This window comes from Nannobrachium achirus (assembly GCF_963921795.1).
Source record: "Nannobrachium achirus genome assembly, chromosome: 4".
Classification (NCBI taxonomy): domain Eukaryota; kingdom Metazoa; phylum Chordata; class Actinopteri; order Myctophiformes; family Myctophidae; genus Nannobrachium; species Nannobrachium achirus.
The window spans coordinates 15,686,598-15,704,670 of NC_137813.1; the positions used below are offsets into that span (position 1 = coordinate 15,686,598).

At 41.1% G+C, this 18,073-nt stretch overlaps 2 protein-coding genes across 2 annotated transcripts; both read left to right on the plus strand.

Annotated features, from left to right (window-relative positions):
* The first annotated feature begins 438 nt into the window (after positions 1-438).
* Positions 439-9,120, plus strand: jmjd8 (jumonji domain containing 8). Its single transcript, XM_080723591.1, has 9 exons — positions 439-685; positions 1,188-1,286; positions 2,075-2,123; positions 3,319-3,415; positions 4,167-4,235; positions 4,700-4,819; positions 5,017-5,084; positions 5,507-5,641; positions 6,918-9,120. Exons 1-9 carry the CDS (start codon positions 558-560, stop codon positions 6,996-6,998), a joined length of 846 nt encoding a protein of 281 aa, XP_080579717.1. The 5' UTR covers positions 439-557; the 3' UTR covers positions 6,999-9,120.
* Positions 9,121-10,234: 1,114 nt separating this feature from the next.
* Positions 10,235-17,725, plus strand: cdipt (CDP-diacylglycerol--inositol 3-phosphatidyltransferase (phosphatidylinositol synthase)). Its single transcript, XM_080723823.1, has 6 exons — positions 10,235-10,420; positions 10,817-10,951; positions 12,177-12,330; positions 13,922-14,003; positions 14,402-14,483; positions 15,824-17,725. The coding sequence occupies exons 1-6, from the start codon at positions 10,378-10,380 to the stop codon at positions 15,967-15,969; spliced, it is 642 nt and encodes a 213-aa protein (XP_080579949.1). The 5' UTR covers positions 10,235-10,377; the 3' UTR covers positions 15,970-17,725.
* Positions 17,726-18,073: the final 348 nt, after the last annotated feature.

The following is an 18,073-nucleotide window of genomic DNA, read 5'->3' on the forward strand; positions in this document are numbered from 1 at the left end:
TACATGCAATGGTTAATAGTCCTTGAGGTGGCTGGGTTCCATTTGATATCCTATCACAGCAGCTCACAAATCTTGTTGCTGTGTTTGCACATTGTTGTTCTTCACCCAGCAGATATGGGAGTTTTCTTTATCATCATGTTTTCAAACTCTCCTTGGGTGGTTATCTATCTGTGGTCTGTCTCTCTCTCTCTCTCTCTCTCTCTCTCTCTCTCTCTCTCTCTCTCTCTCTCTGTCTGTCTGTCTGTCTGTCTGTCTGTCTGTCTGTCTGTCTGTCTGTCTGTCTGTCTGTCTGTCTGTGTCTCTCTCTCTCTCTCTCTCTCTCTCTCTCTCTCTCTCTCTCTCTCTCTCTCCTCCCCTGAGGGCGTGGTTTATTTACGCACGTCTCAGTAATGTGGTGTTTTCTGATTGGGTGTAATACAGGAAGAGAAGTGACGACGTTCAAGACAAACATATGGATGAATGTAGACTCAGTAGAGTCTGTCAGGCAGGCTACGTTTCTTTGCATACAGTCCTGTATGACATTCATTTGAAATCTGCGGGCTCAAACAAGGTTGTGAATGGAACATCAGAGTACACTGCACTTATTATGCATACACTTTCTGTTAGTCCTCCTGAGAACAGCACTGGGCACGGAGAGCACTGCTGCTGCTGCTGGGGGGACGGCAGATGATGGAGGCGGCTGGGGGTGAGTACAGTTAAACGGTCTCTTTTTTGAAGAACAGAAGTTAATATGTAGTGTACTGTGTAGTAGATCTGTTCTTTTTTGGCAAGTGATGGTGGACTGCGCTATAAGTGCACACTAAGTTTGAACACATTAAAGCAACGAGGCTTGTTTTTGACAGTGGTACCTGGATAGGATTATTTATTATCATTTTTTAACTCGATTAAAAATGTCAAGTCCCAATACTGTTTAGAAATACAAAAATGTTGTTTAATTGACAAACAAGAGTGCTCATTTTGCAGAATGGCACATTTCATTGAAACTATTATTTGTATTTCTTTCTTAAAATGTGATTTGGAATCACTGACTGTGCATGACCAACCATATGTTTTCTCACCAAAATAATGTTCCCTTCGAAAATGTTACTGGTGTAAATGCTCCAGATTAATGAACGCCCCATTTGCTTTGTTGTGAAGCTAGTGCTTTGTTCTAATCCAATGTGAATTTCTAATCCTTCTTTGTGCAGGTCATCATCAGATTCCGATCACAGGTTGCAAGATGAAGGTCCTTGCAACATAGATATCTTGGACCGCACGTCGCTGTCACATCGAGAGTTCATTGAACAGTATGTATACAAACATTATGTGCTCAGTCAGCTTTATTTGTAACAGACCTATGTAGTATGTATGTAGGCCTACATAGATCTTTTGTCAAATTTTAAGATGCACATAAGGATCATTTGAGGTGTCATAGACTATTTCCCAGTACCTCACCACAGAGTCTGTTAAAGAAGCATAATGCCTTTTTAATCAGTGAGTTATCACACAAGGCTTTTCAAAAATGTAAAAAAAAAGAAAAAACAGATGTACAAGCTCGCAGCACGGCACGAAGTGATGTCTGCTATTTTTTAATATAGCCAAGAAACCCAAGATGCTTTCCTGTTTGTAATGGGTTAATACAGTATTAATGTGCTACGACTGTTTTGTGAGAGAACGGTCTTGTCCGTTCTTACACATCATTAAACTTATTTTGATTACAAGACCCAATTACCGAATGTTGGTCTCCAGTTTTCCTTCAGAATATGCATGACACTTAATTTACTATGACACTATGGCATATAAGAGTCCGACTAGTACTAGATGTTATCAAATGTTTCATTTGCAAGGACCCACTTAACTTTGAGAGTACATTTGTACACTTTTGAAAGTTTTCCACACTGCCGTTACCACATATATTTAATTCAGGCTTTAGTCTATTCCTCAAAGTTCTGTTATTTTATTATTTATTTTTTTAATGAGTTTTGCTTCAACATTATTTTTACTTTATAAGTAACCCCCTGAGCTCAAAATCGGTTCCAAGCTTCTGCTGATTAGCCAATATATTCATCAGTTTTGTTTTCTTGCTTGGCCCTAGATACGCATACAGAAGACCAGTCATTCTCAGAGGCCTCACCGATAACACGGTTTGTTGCATTCAAGTTTCTAAGGAAAGCACTTTAATAGCATCTCACAGCAATTCAGGGGTTCAACTTTTTAGCTTGTTGAGACCCAAAAGAAAAATGGGATGTCTCCCTGGGACCCAAACGAGTGAAAATAGCAGATCTACAAGCCCAAAACACGTCGCTTTGCGCTGCATTGTGAGCTTTTGATCAGCTGTTTTCACTACTTTTTAAAACATTAGTTTTCTAATTAATGGAATTTATTAGATGTTTTAAATCTATGTATTGCATTATTTTGAATCATAACTTTTTTTTTCATCAATTCCAAAGAAAATGTAGGAAAAACTAAATTAAGGGATATTTACTTGTGACCCCATAACAATTAGTACTGTTGTTTGTTGCTTTCTCTGCATATTCCGATCTTGCACTTGTAAGTCGCTCTGGATAACAGTGTCTGCCAAATGCCTAAATTGAAACTGTAAATTCAATTGCACAGGGCAACCCAGTTAACTACACAAACGTTAGCATACATCCAGTGAAAATAGCTGATCTACAAGCTCATGTGTCATTGTGTCGTGTTGGGAGTTTGTAGAACAGCTATTTGATATAGAAGGAAAAAAGGGAGCGGACTAGGTATAGAGCCCTTTGCGACCCCAGTCAAATATTTATATTAAGTGTTTAAAAGCTACATTAGGTTCAACACACATTTGATGGCATCACTCTGTAGGATCCTGGCCATTTAGCACTCGCATGACTAACAGGTTATTTTGACCTGTTTTTGAGATTTAGAAATGGAATTGGAATGCTCAGGAAACACTCAAAACATTTTATTTCATATTTACAAAACGTCTCAAATGGTAAAAAGAAACAAGACTTTGCTTGTATGATAAGGAAAAATCATGAAAGGGAACATTTCTCAGAGTTACCTGAGCAAACCCAAACCACCTCAAAATCTCAAAATCAGGTTCAGTCATGCGAGTGTTAAAAGAGGGTCTGTCCATCTGTGTGTCTGAGTATCCGGGGCTCGCTGGACCAATCACCACCAAATTATTACATTATTATAAAAACAATAAAATGTGAATAGTTATGTCAATAATGTTTGCATTTATATTTACATTATTTATGGTTGCATTCTGTACACAGATGATGATCCACAAAAGGCTATGTCGTGTGTACTACATGCAATGCTTTAATCTTTCTCACTGTTTTCTGTTTTCAGAAGTTCAGGTCATTGTGCTCCAGGTCACATCTGCTAGAAGAATACGGCGAACGGAGAGTCAGGCTGAGTACAGCCAACACTTACTCTTACAAGAAAGGTAGTTCTTCTTGTTACTGTGTTGCTGTGTTACCACTGTCTTTGCGGGAACATGTCCCACTGATTGATTTAAAACATAATCTACTTAGACCAAGGAGAGGTGCTATAAGGTTAATTCAAGTTAAAGTCCTGTTTGTCACATACAGTACATTGCTGTATGCAAGATTAGTTCTCCGTCCACATTTGACCCATCTCTTGGAGTGGTGATTATTAACATTTCTCTGTTTTGTACCTGTATGAGTGACAGATGAACCCCTCTTGTTTTGATTGATTGATTGTCTTGATTCAATACTTTATTAACAGTAAAACAGTACATTTATACAATGATGCTAAAAGGATGACACAAAAAGCCATAAGGGCTTGTTTCCATTGTGGTCCTGTGTATTCAATTCATCAAGACACATAAAGACAAACAATACTATACAATACATCATCAATATCCTTTGCGGGCGGCATAGCTCAGGGGTAGAGAAACCGTTATTAGAGCACAAAGGGTTCCAGAAGGATTCCCAGTTTGAATCCGGGCTCCCCCTGAGTTAATGTCGAAGAGTCCTTGAGCAAGACTCTGAACCCCTAGTTGCTCCCGGTGAGTAGGTTAGTGCCTTGCATGGTTTCCTCCGCCACTGGTGTATGAATGTGTGTGTGAATGGATGAATGTAATGCGCAATCTATGTAAAGCGCCTTGGATAAAAGCACTATATAAATTTACCATTTACCATTTTATTCTTTTGTTCCTGACCCGTTTGTTGCAGTTGATGTGCCTTTCCATGAATTTGTGGATTTGTTGCTGAGACCTCAGTCTTTGAAGACTCTGGGCAGTGGTGAGTAACAACTGATTTAGGCTCATGGGTTAAAGTCGTGGCAACGGATTTCAGTCATTTAAGTCAGCATGTCTTTAATGGAAGCATGTCACGCACCAAAAATAGGCTATCTGCAAGCTTACAAGTCGATAGCCTATTTTCAGTTATTTTAAGCTTAAGGAGTATTTAAAGTGGTTATACTAGAAATAGAATACATGTTCAGTCTTCCAGCAAACCCTGATTGATCTCACCAAAAATCATGAACAATGGCACTGGTGTGTGGTGGGCTCCTTTTGCACAGTTTCACAAATTGCAGTTTAGGTTTAATTCATGTAGACTCCATCGCACAACTGTATCACTTGCTGAAAAGAACCAATTTACAGTGGTGCACTGTTTATTCTTGTAGATTGGTTCTGTTTGGCAATTGATCACATTTCTTTATTGATCACATTTCTTTACTCTGTAAAATAATCTTTCTTCAACAGACACGCTGTACTTCTTTGGGGACAACAACTTCACAGAGTGGAAAGCCTTGTTTGAGCAGTACAAGTCTCCCCCTTATGTCCTCCCCCACACCACAGGAGCTTACAGTTTTGGCATAGCAGGTATGTTGACATTGATAGTGTAGATCTGCTATTTCCACTATTTCTGAAAATGTTTGAAACTATCTGAACATTATGACTATTATGACAAAATAATTGCGATTATGTCAAATAATAGCAATTAGACGATTATGTAATACTGTATATTGTGACAGGCCTAGTGACAGATCAGTTGCATGAGCTGTGCCGTTTGTGTCCAGGTCCAGGGACAGGTGTTCCCTTCCACTGGCATGGCCCCGGCTACTCCGAAGTTATCTACGGCAGAAAGGTAATTAGTGGTGAAGATTGCAGATTTACAAGCTCACAGAGCGTTGTGAGCTTGTAAATATGCTATTTTCACTATTTTTGCATGCCACTATATTGTATAAGGAAGTATAGGTTAATACAGGGCTAAGTGGATAATTGTGTCAATTCATTGATACAGTATATAAGAAAAAATATATGCAAAAACCATTGCTTCTTGGTTATTCGTTTCGATATGTTTTTGGTTAATCGCTCATCCCTAGCCCTGAGCCCAGGAAAGCAAAATAAGAACTTTTTTATGGTAGCCAGACTGACAAAAATAGTTGTAATATTACAGGTTCTTTTTTTCCCCCCATGAAAAGTAACGGGACATACGGTACCTGTACAAGGTTTCCATCTGACTGTGACCAATCTGACCATAGTGATCATTAATGTGTCTTTGTACAGCGGTGGTTCCTGTACCCCCCAGAGAAGGAGCCCCACTTCCACCCCAACCACACCACTCTGACCTGGGTGACTGACACCTACCCTCACCTGCCCCTGGAGGAGGCACCGCTGGAGTGCACCATCCGCCCCGGAGAGGTAGAACAGCAAATTCTCATTTAGTGTCATAGACTTTTGAATACAAATGTAGTTTTAGTCACATTTTAGTCATCTGAAATGTTTTAGTTTTAGTCGAATTTTAGTCGACTAAATCTATGGTTGATTTTGTCGACGAATATGTATTTCGGCGCGACTTGATGGCGTCGTAATTGCTGATTTTACTCTTGGTTGCGCTCTGAAAATACAGCAGTCAAGTTGCTTCGTTTTTGTTTAGTTTCTGATTCGTTTTTTCGTCAGTGTAAAAAGGTAGACTAAGAAAAAATGTCATCATAGTTGTAGTCTACGAAATCAACACCAGGTTGGCCTTTCGACTCACCTAATTGGACAGAGGGGGGAAAGCAGCATGTGCGTGGAAAATGTATCCACGCAGATGCTGTATCCACTCTCATAGGTAGAATATTAGTGCTGTGTGACGTGCCCTAACGGGAGTGTTTCACTTTAATAAAACACTACTGGGGTCATCATTAATTATAACGCGTTTGTTGTCATTCCAGACAGTTTTTAAGTGGCTTGACTCAATATTTGGATGTTTGCTGTTCGTTTGGTGAGACATTATTTTATTTAACATATTTGATATTCATTTGATCAGACATTACTTTATTTTAGGGGGGAAAAATACCCCTTGTGCATTAGAAGGACAACATCAGTCACCAGAATCAGGGAGGGGTGTTCGTTTTTAAAATAGTCTAAGCCACAAAAACTGTCTGGGGTGCACACAAAAGACCAAATATACGTTACAGTGACACCAGAAGTAGTTTAAAGTGAAACATCCCTTTCAGCAGACTTATACTCTGTGTTGGTGTCTTGCAGCGAAAATAGCCGATCTACAAGCTCACAACGCATCACGCGCAAGCGCCGTGACTCGTGAGCTTGTAGATCGGCTATCTTTTTCCTCCACCTCTGAATGTTTTTGCAGATGCATCTGATTGTAGATTGTTATATAGACACTTGTTTTCTTTCTGCAACCATAAATTCATTAATTACTTTTAAACTGGTCTTCCTGTTTTGGGCATGTCAGTATTCTTCAGTACTCTTTCTTCCTTTTTCCTACTTTCTTCAACACTGGCAGATCTATAAGCTCACAAGGGCATGTAGATCTGCTCTTTTTGCTTCTTCTTTTCTTTTTTCCTCAGATCGGGTTTAAGTGGCTTACACTCGTTTTTGCCACGCCTTTCTAAGGTCTGTGTGTGTGTGTGTGTGTGCATGTGCGTGTGCGTTTGTGCGTGCGTGTTCGTGTGTGCGCGTTTGTGGACAGGTGCTGTATTTCCCAGATCACTGGTGGCACGCTACTCTCAACCTGGACACCAGTGTCTTCATATCTACCTTCCTGGGCTGAGCTGGGCTGCTCAGGTGGAAGCGACTGCGACGCGTCATTGTGAGCTTGAAGAAGAAGAATTTATTAGGAGTTTGCATTAGGAAAAAGTACAGTTTCATTACAGCACAAATCACTGGTACAAGGTCTACTAAAAGGAGATCCTTGTAAGCATTACGGCTTATTTACATGGGAACCACTTTATGTATCTCATAACATTGAATGACAGATGGATAGAACAAAGTACTTTGCATAGGATAACATCAATTACAAAAGCAGAAAAATTGGGAGAAAATAAAGGGGGGATGGGGGGTGGAAACATTGGCGCTTGCTTAGTCTTGTTACAAGTCTCGAGTAGCAGCCGCCTGAAGGTGACTTTTCAGATACATTTTGAAGGAGGCTTTGCACTCCTTTAAGGCTTGCGGAAAGGGCGTTCCTCATGTTGGTGGTATAGCTGGAGAACGAATTAGAGCCTTTTATAGTGTTAAATCTGGGTTGAACATGATTAGTGGAGCTGCCTCTGGTGTTGTGATCGTGGACATCCTTGACCTTTAGGAAGTAGTTTGTCAGGTACATGGCTATCTTTGAGGTGTAGTGTATCTTGTACACCAGGCCCATTGCAAGATGCTGTACTCTGTCAGCTACTGTAAGCCACCCCACACTTTTGTAGCGTGTAGATGCTCGGCTATTTCAGCATGCAACCAAGTGTAAAATCTTATGGTGTTTAGTCGACTAAAACAAGAGTAAAAGTAAAACATTACAGATGACTCAAATATGACTCAAACTAAATGGAATTGTATTCAAACAAGACCAGGTCAACCTGGTTGTGCCAGACCCCGGTTCTGCCAACCCTCTGGGCCTATAAATTTAATGGTACATTTATAGGCTGTCTGTCCCTTTATAGGCTGTCTGTCCCTCCCTCATGTCATCATCATTTGTGACATCATTGTGACCAAATGCAGACAAAGCAAAAGGCTTTGTCTGTCGGTCTGTCCCTCCCTCATGTCATTGTGATGACATGAAGGCTTTGTCTGTCGGTCTATCCCTCCCTCATGTCATCATCATGTCATCATCATGACCATCTATGGAGAAAAACCGGACAGACCGACATTTGCTTATGTAGGCCTACCCATTTCATGGGTCTGGCAAAGACTATGACTAAAACTAAATGAAAATTTGCGGTGAAAATCAACACTGCTTCCCACGCATCCAATGTGCTCTTACTTACATTCTACAAATGCCTGCTACATTAGTCGTTCCCAAACCTTTTCGTGGCCAACTGCCAAGGTATTACGTATTTGGCTGTGGACCTCCATCTGAAAACGTTTTGTTCCAGCGAAGACGTCGGAAAACACAACTCACCGAACATTTCGGTCGAAGTATGGAGAGGCCTTAAAGGACCTACACCATGAATTTTCACTTTTTCTATTTTAAAACCTTTTTTTGGGGTCCCACTGGCACCTTCTATCCTCACAAAGTCCTATTTCTGACCGTTGTGTCTTTCTCTGGTTTTGGGCAGACAGAGATGAAAAGCTTTCCACGGGTTCTCAGAACAGTGCTGTTCTGAGAGTTGACGAGAGTGACGTCACTCTCGTTTCCCGTTTTTTTTTTCAGAGTAAAAAAAAAAAAAATCAATTTTTTTTTTCAAAGTTAAAAAAAAATAAAAATAAAAATAAATTTCAAAGCTTTAGAAAAAAAAATATTTTTCTTTTTTTTTTTTCAAAAAGTTTTTTAAAAACTTTTTTTTTTCAAAAAACTTCTTTTTTTTCCTGGAAAAACCCCACTAGATGCGCCCCTGAGCAAACAGAGGCCGTTTTGGTATTGCAGCTGGAGAGCCTCATTATAGTAGAGCTAGAACAAACAAAAAGAATGGTCAGAGTGTTTTTTGAGGGTTAAAACCTGTCTAAGACTCAATTTTGAGCATATATTTATACAAAAAATATAGTTTTAAAAGCATGGTGTAGGCCCTTTAAGAGGTTAAGTCAGAACTAATCTGTTCCCACTTGGCGTGAACGCCCCGTCAGCCATGTGTTGTTTTCTAGGAAAGGGTGCCTTTTGCACATCTGAATTAATAATTAATGAGGGTTTTGTTTATCATGGAGTTGATTGTTACTGTTGAATGTTCACATTCTGCATTTAATTTAATAAAAATGAAAATGAAAAAAAAAAAAGTGTATTCAATGAACAGAGTAAAACTGTCAGGGTTTTGATTGAATAATTTATTAACAAGATTGTTAAGGTATTACAGTCAGTGCTAAAAGGATGACACAAAAAGCCCCAGGGGGCTTGTTTACATTGTGGTCCATTGTAGTAGAACTCTTGCTTGCTATGCATCTCATTATGTATATATAAAAAAACATTTATAATACATATAAATTATAGTTATAATTATAAACACTCAGATCACCTGAAGACACAGTGTATCCACACTGGAGTTTTTATTGTGGACTTTTACTATTTTCTACAGTAATAAGTATTGACACTTTTCTTTTACTCAAGTAAAAAAACATACTTTTCCCACCACTGGTTGGTTTGTAGGCCTACTGTCTGTCTGTATTCATTCTACAACGGTGCAGCATACAGTATATATGTATTTCCCAGAAATGCATCTTATAGTGTTCAATTTAATAATACTGGACAACAAAGATGTCTTTATCTTTAAATAGCCAACCTACGCAACGTTACAAGCAGGATGAAGATCTATTTTCGGCGCGCGACACCGCCGTGCGACGAAGCACAAACCGGGGTTTAAAGGGAAGGCGTGGCCTGCATTGAGCGTCGCAGGGACGTGCAGAGAATGTTAGAGAGGCAGGGGCTGACATTTCTAAAGGGGTCTTTGGTGAAAATATCGAAAATAGCAGACCTCCAAGCTCACAAGTCGGCTATTTTCGGTGCACGATACCACACTGAACTACTGTAACCATCATCAAGTCAATATGACAGGAGACGTGGCGTAACGGCATCGATTTCTAGATTTTCTACAAAGAGAGGGCAATTATTTCAACATAAGATGCTGCATTCAAGTTTAGGAGAGTTTGGACAAGGCAATTCTCTTGAACGCTGCCTTCAGGTATGTATGCCATGGAAAGAGGGCATTTCTTTCACCATAGTAAAAACTGCTTTTCTTGTCCAGAAAGGGCACTTTTTACAGACGGATAAAAAGGCAGGGGCTCAAGTCCCCTTTGATGTCTATGTGTGCACGTGCATTGTGCGTCACACCGGAACTGAACGCGTCACGCCGCAGGAGAGGAAGACAACATTCCATGAAGTGAAGTGTAACCCAAAAAAGAAGTGTCCAGAAGCTAAATACATAAATCTAAACACACACACACACACACACCGGCCGCCTTGTCTTGTGTCGCCGCCGCCGAGATCAAACGTTTCACGGAGCTTCGAAGAGAAGATGGCCGAGGAAAACATATTCCTTTTCGTGCCGAATTTGATCGGTGAGTCGAGTGTTTAATATATTTGTCTGTACTGTATGTAGACTATGTATGAAGCGTGGCGCTCGCCCAAAAATAAAATAAAACAAGATTGTATAGTATATAGGCCTATATAGCTTTGGACCAAGACTATCATAGACGTATTTGATCGATTTTGACATTTCAAAATCGATCAATCGATTTGATTTGACATACAAAAAGTGGTTCCTGTGTAAATAAGCCGATCAAAGCTTACTAGGATCTCCTTTTAGTTGACCTTGTACCGGTGATTTGTACTGTCATGAAACTGTACTTTTTCCCTATGTAACCTTCTAATGAATTCTTCAATCAATCAATCAATTCAATAGTCTTGATCGCAGGCTTGTTGTTATTATTATTATTGTTGTTGTTGTTGTTCAGGGTATGCCCGCATCGTGCTGGCCTTCCTGTCATTCTTCCTGATGCCATGCTGCCCGATGCCCGCTGTGTTCTGCTACCTGCTCAGTGCCCTGCTGGACGCCTTCGACGGCCACGCTGCCAGGGCGCTCAATCAGTGTAAGAGAAACCACTTTAATGTGTGTGTGTGTGTGTGTGTGTGTGTGTGTGTGTGTGTGTGTGTGTGTGTGTGTGTGTGTGTGTGTGTGTGTGTGTGTGTGTGTGTGTGTGTGTGTGTGTGTGTGTGTGTGTGCGTACTGTGTGTGTGATAAGATGATGATAAACATGATGACTGTGTGTGACAGAATGACAGAGAGAGGGAGATGACGTGTATGTAACTCTTACATCTGCCCCACATTTTGACATACATTAAATCCCACTCATGTGAGTTGGATTAATTAAAGCATAAATGAATTAGACTCTCATTCATTAGAGGGTACATTCTGCCAGAGAATTCCCACCGGAACGTATATATATACCTGTGTGTTCATCACTGCTCCAGTTCTAACGTGGCTTCTCCTCTGTAGTCGCAAGTATTACATACTTGTCTAAATTTTAGATCATCACAATTATTTAGCTATTAGTTAAAAGAAGGAACAGCCGTTATTAAACCAACATGTATTAAGGCCCATTCCCACTGGGCCAGATAAACAGATAAAAAACATATCTTTCTCCATTGAAGTGGATGGTAAGATACAGTCAAAAATCCACTTGAATGGAGAAAGATATTTTTTTATCTGTTTATCTGGCCCAGTGGGAATGGGCCTTAAGTCATGCCAAGGTATGGCAACATGATTGGTGTCGCACGCCATTTTTCCCCCCTGTAGCCAATCTTGCCATATCCAATTGACGCCTGTGCTCTTGAGTGCCCAGATCTCCCACTTTTTATACAGTATCTGTCTGATCCAGGATCACCTGCTTACCACTCCTACATGTGGCTTTGTCTGTTTGTCCCGTGCCTGTCCGGAATGCGATTGGTCAATTTGTGTCTGTCTGTACTCCACATTGGCCAAGCTTCGCCGGACGCTTAATGAAATTAACTCATAAATGGCACCGCTCACTTCACACTGTGTGTGTGTGTGTGTGTGTGTGTGTGTGTGTGTGTGTGTGTGTGTGTGTGTGTGTGTGTGTGTGTGTGTGTGTGTGTGTGTGTGTGTGTTTTTTTTTTTTTAATTTATTTTATTTTAAGTACAAAGTTATTAAATGGAGTAAATTATTTGTCATAATCTGCACTGCACAACTTTTGTTCACAAAGTCGACTGGAAATGTAATCTTAATTCACGATCACAACGTTCCCATGTTCAACGACTGAAACGCAATTAAATCTTTAATTACTGTGAACCAGCTACAAAGTTCGGAGCCATGTTGGACATGCTGACGGACCGCTGTGCCACCATGTGCCTGCTGGTCAACCTGGCGCTGCTGTACCCTTCCTACACCTTCCTGTTCCAGGTCAGCATGTCTCTGGACATCGCCAGCCACTGGCTGCACCTGCACAGGTACCTTCTACACACCTTGGGACAATTTGGAGCATGATCCAGCGTGCTGCAGACGCTTATTTTCACTAGATTTTGAACCATCCTGGATGGCTTGGTTCTAGGTTTAACATAATTATTATAAGTCTAAGAGGAAATTAACAGGAGATTTTTTTGTGGAACCAGTAAACCATGTCCACTGCGATGCTCTATGGCAGGGTTCCCAAATAGGCGGCCCGCAGGCCATTTGCGGCCCGCGGGGGGCTACTGTCTGGCCCCCACCAACCCCAGTAATAATGGTGGTATAAGAGCAGCAGCAACACTAGTATATCGTCGTTGACGGGTGGAAACCTCGTATCTCCAAATTTGTATGTTCTTTCGCAAAGTAAAGCACACAAGCACACAACGCCTCGCACCGCGAGGCGTTGTGTGCTTGTAGATCGTCTGTTTTCACTAGTTAAAATCATTTTTAAAATGATAAATGCAAAACAAACGGTTGTGGACATACAAGATTTTCACCCGACAACGACGATATCTGAACTGTCGCTGGAGTAGCGGGAACGCCACAATCGCCCCCTGCAATGCTTGGTACCCTAGACATAATTTTGGCCCTTGGGGAAAACTAATAGGGGAACCCTGCTCTATGGGCATGCACAAAACTGCTTCAACACAGACATAGGCCTACACCAATATCTGTTGATGCTGTTTTTTTGCGGCCTCAAACACATTCGCCACTAAAATGACCCTAGATAGACTCATCTTTGCTGTTGGGTGGAAACCTTGTATGTCCAAAACTTTTACTTTTCAGCCTGAACCTATAACCTACCTGAGAACATAACCTGTGTTCCAGTGTAGTTATTTTGAATCACAAGCTCTCAATACTTTTCTGATTTGTCAAATCTAAAAAAACAACTCACAGACAGAATTATCCACTTTCAACTTGGTGTTGACCCTATTTGGGAATGTCGTTATAGTTCAAAGAGTTTTCAACCTTTCTATTTCTTCATAAGTAGACACAGACAGATGTACACATTTTAACCACTCACAAAGGCGCTGCTTCACAGCGTTTTGTGAGCTTGTAGTTTGGCTATTTCCTCTGCTTAAGGCAATAAACATAGGATGAAACATGGAGAACAAGGTTTCTGCTCAATAGCAAATATACATTATATAATAGAATTGGAATGACATCTTCTCTGGGTTGCTGAGGTATGTTGCAGGCTGCAGCCTAAGGAAATAAGTGTGACCTTACCTTGAAAGATCAGTTGGACATGCTGGGAGCTGTTTTGAAACCGAGCGTTGCTTTGACTACTGTAGCATGTGGCACGGAGGCCTGAAGGTATCGTCCCACTTCACTTTAATAGAGTTAAATCAGCCCTTTACAACGCCAGCGAAAATAACAGATTCACCCAAATTCTGAACAGGGGCCATTTGAACCCTAGCACCTTATTCTGGGAGAGAGAGTGAGCTTGTAGATATGCTATTTCTGGTGAAAACTAAAGATTTGCTAACAAGAGCAAGCCCAGGACCAGAGGAGCTAAGTTGGGTCTTTTTGACTAAGTATTACTGGGTTTAAGTGGTTAAATGGTGTTCTCTTTCTCAACCGTCTCTTCTTCAGCTCAATGATGAAGGGATCTGCCAGCCACAAGACCATTGACCTCTCTGGAAACCCCATCCTGCGTCTTTACTACACATCCAAGGTAATATTTAGTTTAACTATCATTTACTCAATAATTTTTTTACCAGTTTTTTGTGTCATGTGTAGTCTACTCACTCTGCTATGCAGTCCACACAGAAAGAAAATATCAATGTGCCGATAAAGTGCCGATAAAGTGGAAATGAAGGCATCAACCTGTACTAATATGGATAGTATTGATGTTAAATACTCATCGTTTATTCATCATGCCTCCCGTTTCTAAAGGCCTTAAAAGTGTGTTCGTGTCCAGTTGAACGTGCTATTTGAGCATGGAAAACTTTCAAGGCCAATTCAAATTGCAACTCAAATCTGGTTCTCAGATGCTGCAATTACTGTCAATGCTGAAGTTGAGAGTGTTTCTCACATGATGCATGTACCGGTGTTGTCTCTCTCTGTCTGTAGCCAGTGCTGTTTGTCATGTGCATGGGGAATGAGCTGTTCTTCTGCCTGCTCTACGTCCTCCATCATATTGAAGAACCAGCAGGTAAGTCTTGGTACTTGTGTTCAGCCTAAAGCCACGTTGAGACGAGGGGTTGAATCCGCAAAAAAGTGGAAATTTTTGGAGACGCTCCGTCTCTCGTCTCCACTTCAACAGTAAAAAAACGGAGGAAACAAAAAAGTTTGATCGTAGACCCACACTGCACTAGTGAATGAATGTAAACGAGGAAGTAGGGTGGAAGTGTGTGACTGGTGCGTTATTGGAAATGACACCCGAGCTCCAGGCAAACCCCGCCCATGGAAGCTTTTGATTGGCTGAACTGGCGCTAGGGAGCGCTCCTATTTGTCCGCTTGGACCGCACGGAGGTGCGTTTATCGTGGGCTTGCCCAGGCCTTACGGCCTGGGCATAAATATAACGATTGCATTCACCACGGCTTCGTAACTCGCGCGGCGCTCCGTCAGCCGCGCGGCCCTGGCCCGCTCTTCGCGGGCACTCGCGCCGCTTGCAATGTTGTGGACAATAATCAAACGGCTCCGCCCAGAACTGCGGTGTCATTTCCAAAAAACGCGTGACTGGTCTGATCTGGCAGTGCGTCACCACCATCACATGGCATGTACACTACAGCGCTTTCAATCACTGTTGAGTCTTGTCTAAACGCAGAGTAAAAAGTGAGAACGCAACGAAACTTTGCAGTTTTCTCCAGAGACTAAGCGTGGCCTAATTTATGCTAACCCTTTCTAGTATGGCTTGTAAATCAGTTCTGATTGATAAGCGAATCAGAATTATTCGGGTAGCACTTATTTAATTTTATCACTATGGATCATCATTAATATAACCATATCTTTGCAACTGCCTAACCTCTGTGGACATTTCTTTTTGTTATGTTGGTGTGCGAGCATTCCTTCTGTCTTCTTGATGTTGTAGTCAGGTCCATGAATGTTAAAAGTCCCTAGGCTTAGTGCATTGTCTGCATTTTACGAGAGAATACTAGTCGTAATCAAGCTTTTCACCAAAGCCATGGGTTCATAGAATGAGTGGTTTTGATGTTCAATTCCTACTGTTTAACCCACTCTACTACTACTAGTATTTCAACAAAATGCTAAACAATGAAAAAACTATATTATGCATGCGTCTATAACTGAGGCTTTTTAGACCAACATTTTAGGACAAATTCAGACTGATTAAATGTCAAAGCACACTGTTTAAAGATTTCTGTTAAACTGTTTTATGGACATATGTGAGATGAATAAATAAGCTGTGTTTTTAATATTTGATGAGTGTGTTGAAAACCTCACCAGTGCTGTGTACTGAAGCTGACGTGTGTGTCTGTGCGCGTGTGCGTGCGTGCGTGCGTGCGTGTGTGCGTGCTTGTGTGCTTGAGCAGCCTGGCTGTACTGGCTCCAGGGAGTCTGTGCCATCATCTGTCTCCTCAAGTCGGGCATCAGCCTCCTCCACCTGATCACTGCCTCTCAGAACATGGTAGCGTGTGACGCAGCGGAGCGCGAGAAGGCCAGAGCCAAGGCCGAGTGAGGACCCAAAGAGCAGAGAAACCGCCCATACCAAGTTGTCACAGCGCTCGTTTTTGTTTGTTTGTTTGTTTGTTTTTTATATGAGGTGGACTATTACTCACATACAGCAGTCGTTCTCAACCTGTGGGGGGAGTCCCCACGTGATTTTGGGGGGTGGTCCCCAGAGAAAAGTGAAGGACTTTTGAGAATTTTTTAATGCCTTTAAAAAAGAAAAGCAAGAAAACAAAAATCATAATCAAAATTACTCGACAAACTACACTATAAAAATTGGTCAAACATTGGCGACATTTTCAAAATAATAACATAAGAAAGAGGTGAAAATACCCGATCTATAAGCTCACAACACCTCATGATGCGAGGCGTTATCTGTTAGATCTGCTATTTTCACTATATTTATCTGTGGAACTGAGTCAAACTAAATGTCATGCCTCAACTCCTACAATTCCAAGTGCTTATCAGGGTGTGGGGTCACCAGTTCAAATATGATTGTTTTTGGGGGTCACGGCCTGAAAAGGTTGAGAACCATTGACATATAGCAGTATAGCACATTGATTCAGTTGAAACTGGGGTGCATTGCTTGTTTTGTCTTGCAGGCTGGGCTCAAAAAAAAAAAAAAGTCCTAACGCATACAGTCCCCTCTGCAACATTTTCATTGCACTTGTGACTGATTCTGTGTCCACAAAGGACTCTTTTTGTATGATGATCCAGGGGTTGGGAGAGCATTACGTAGCATTGTCCATTTAAGCCATAATAATTAATAGCATTCCCCGCCGAGTCAAATAAATCTACCCAGCGCTGTACTCACCCCACCGATGGCCAGAGAAATGATGATAATCATGTTGCATCAGTCTGAAAGGATTGTATAGGAGGGAAATGCAGGGCAAATACATTCCTCTTGAGACTTGGGTTGTCGATGCCTATCTGATTCTCTCTCGTCTCCTCTCTGGTGTACAGTGCAGGTACAGGGCCTGATGGTAGTGATGTGTCGTTCATGAGTGATTCTTTCATAAGCATCGAATCATTAGTGAGACTCGTGAACGATCCGTTCGAATCCCTGAAATGTGTTGTTCACGCTTTCGTTCATTCGTTGCAGGATTGGAGTCGAGCATGCTTACTGATAAAAATGTCCTTTGACCACATAAGCCCTAGTTCAGTCCCCTTTTACAGTAGTTGTTGTTGCTGCGGGTATTTGTCATCTGTACATCTGCACATGCGTGGAATGTGTCCTCTGCATTTAAGTATGTTATGTAGGTGGTATTAATACAGCGCCTGGGAAACTGTTAAGTAGGTGTTGTCACAATGCAAAACATAGCAGATCATAGTAATCTGATTCTGATATTTTCAGTATTTTGGAAATTTTTTGAAGATTGTCGCCTATATGGCGTGCCCAGAATGGATCTACAAGCTGGTAGATCACTTTATTTTCTTTATTTGCTATTTGTCGTGCAAATACATATTTAGGGCTTAAGTGACTTCTGCCTTTTAATGTTCAAGTCATTTTTGGAGAACTTAAGCAAAGTCAGAGAAATACAGAGCGCGGGACCCCTTGGCTAGGGGGATTGATTTCAAAAGTACAATAATTAGCGGATTGTATTGGATTCTACTGTACTGTAGGGTGTGCTTAGATACTTCTATTAATTCAGGCAGTCTGTCCATTGTGACATCTTGCCATTTCTTTTTGGACATTTACTTGACTAAATATTGACCACCGTTGAACTTCATACAATGTGATTTATGTTAGAAATGTATGTTTTTTTAGACTCGGATCCATTCCCCCCCCCCCCCCCCCCCCCCCCCCCCAAAAAAAAAACCCCGTTATTTATTGATTTTCCTAACCCCACTTATACACACGCAACACAACAACCACACAGAAAACTAACACTGATCTATAGGATTACCTAATGAGCTCACATGAGCACGCTGTTAAAACATTTAAAAAGGGATTGACACCAGCTATTGCGATGACTTTGGAGATGGTAAACGTCTCTTTCCAGACATTTGTTGTATGTAAAATTGAGCGAGTAATAAGAAATGTGTCATTCATGAAATCAACTAAAAAACAATACAGGCCAACAAATACAAATGGCACATGTTAGCGTCTTGCT

Bases quoted from the DNA above. Each gene is read 5' to 3' on its own strand.
- jmjd8 (XM_080723591.1), top strand. From the start codon at position 558: ATGGAACATCAGAGTACACTGCACTTATTATGCATACACTTTCTGTTA. The intron at 686-1,187 runs GTGAGTACAGTT...TTCTTTGTGCAG, and splicing joins GATGATGGAGGCGGCTGGGG to GTCATCATCAGATTCCGATC. The intron at 4,236-4,699 runs GTGAGTAACAAC...TTTCTTCAACAG, and splicing joins TTTGAAGACTCTGGGCAGTG to ACACGCTGTACTTCTTTGGG.
- cdipt (XM_080723823.1), top strand. From the start codon at position 10,378: ATGGCCGAGGAAAACATATTCCTTTTCGTGCCGAATTTGATCG. The intron at 10,421-10,816 runs GTGAGTCGAGTG...GTTGTTGTTCAG, and splicing joins TTTCGTGCCGAATTTGATCG to GGTATGCCCGCATCGTGCTG. The intron at 12,331-13,921 runs GTACCTTCTACA...TCTCTTCTTCAG, and splicing joins CACTGGCTGCACCTGCACAG to CTCAATGATGAAGGGATCTG.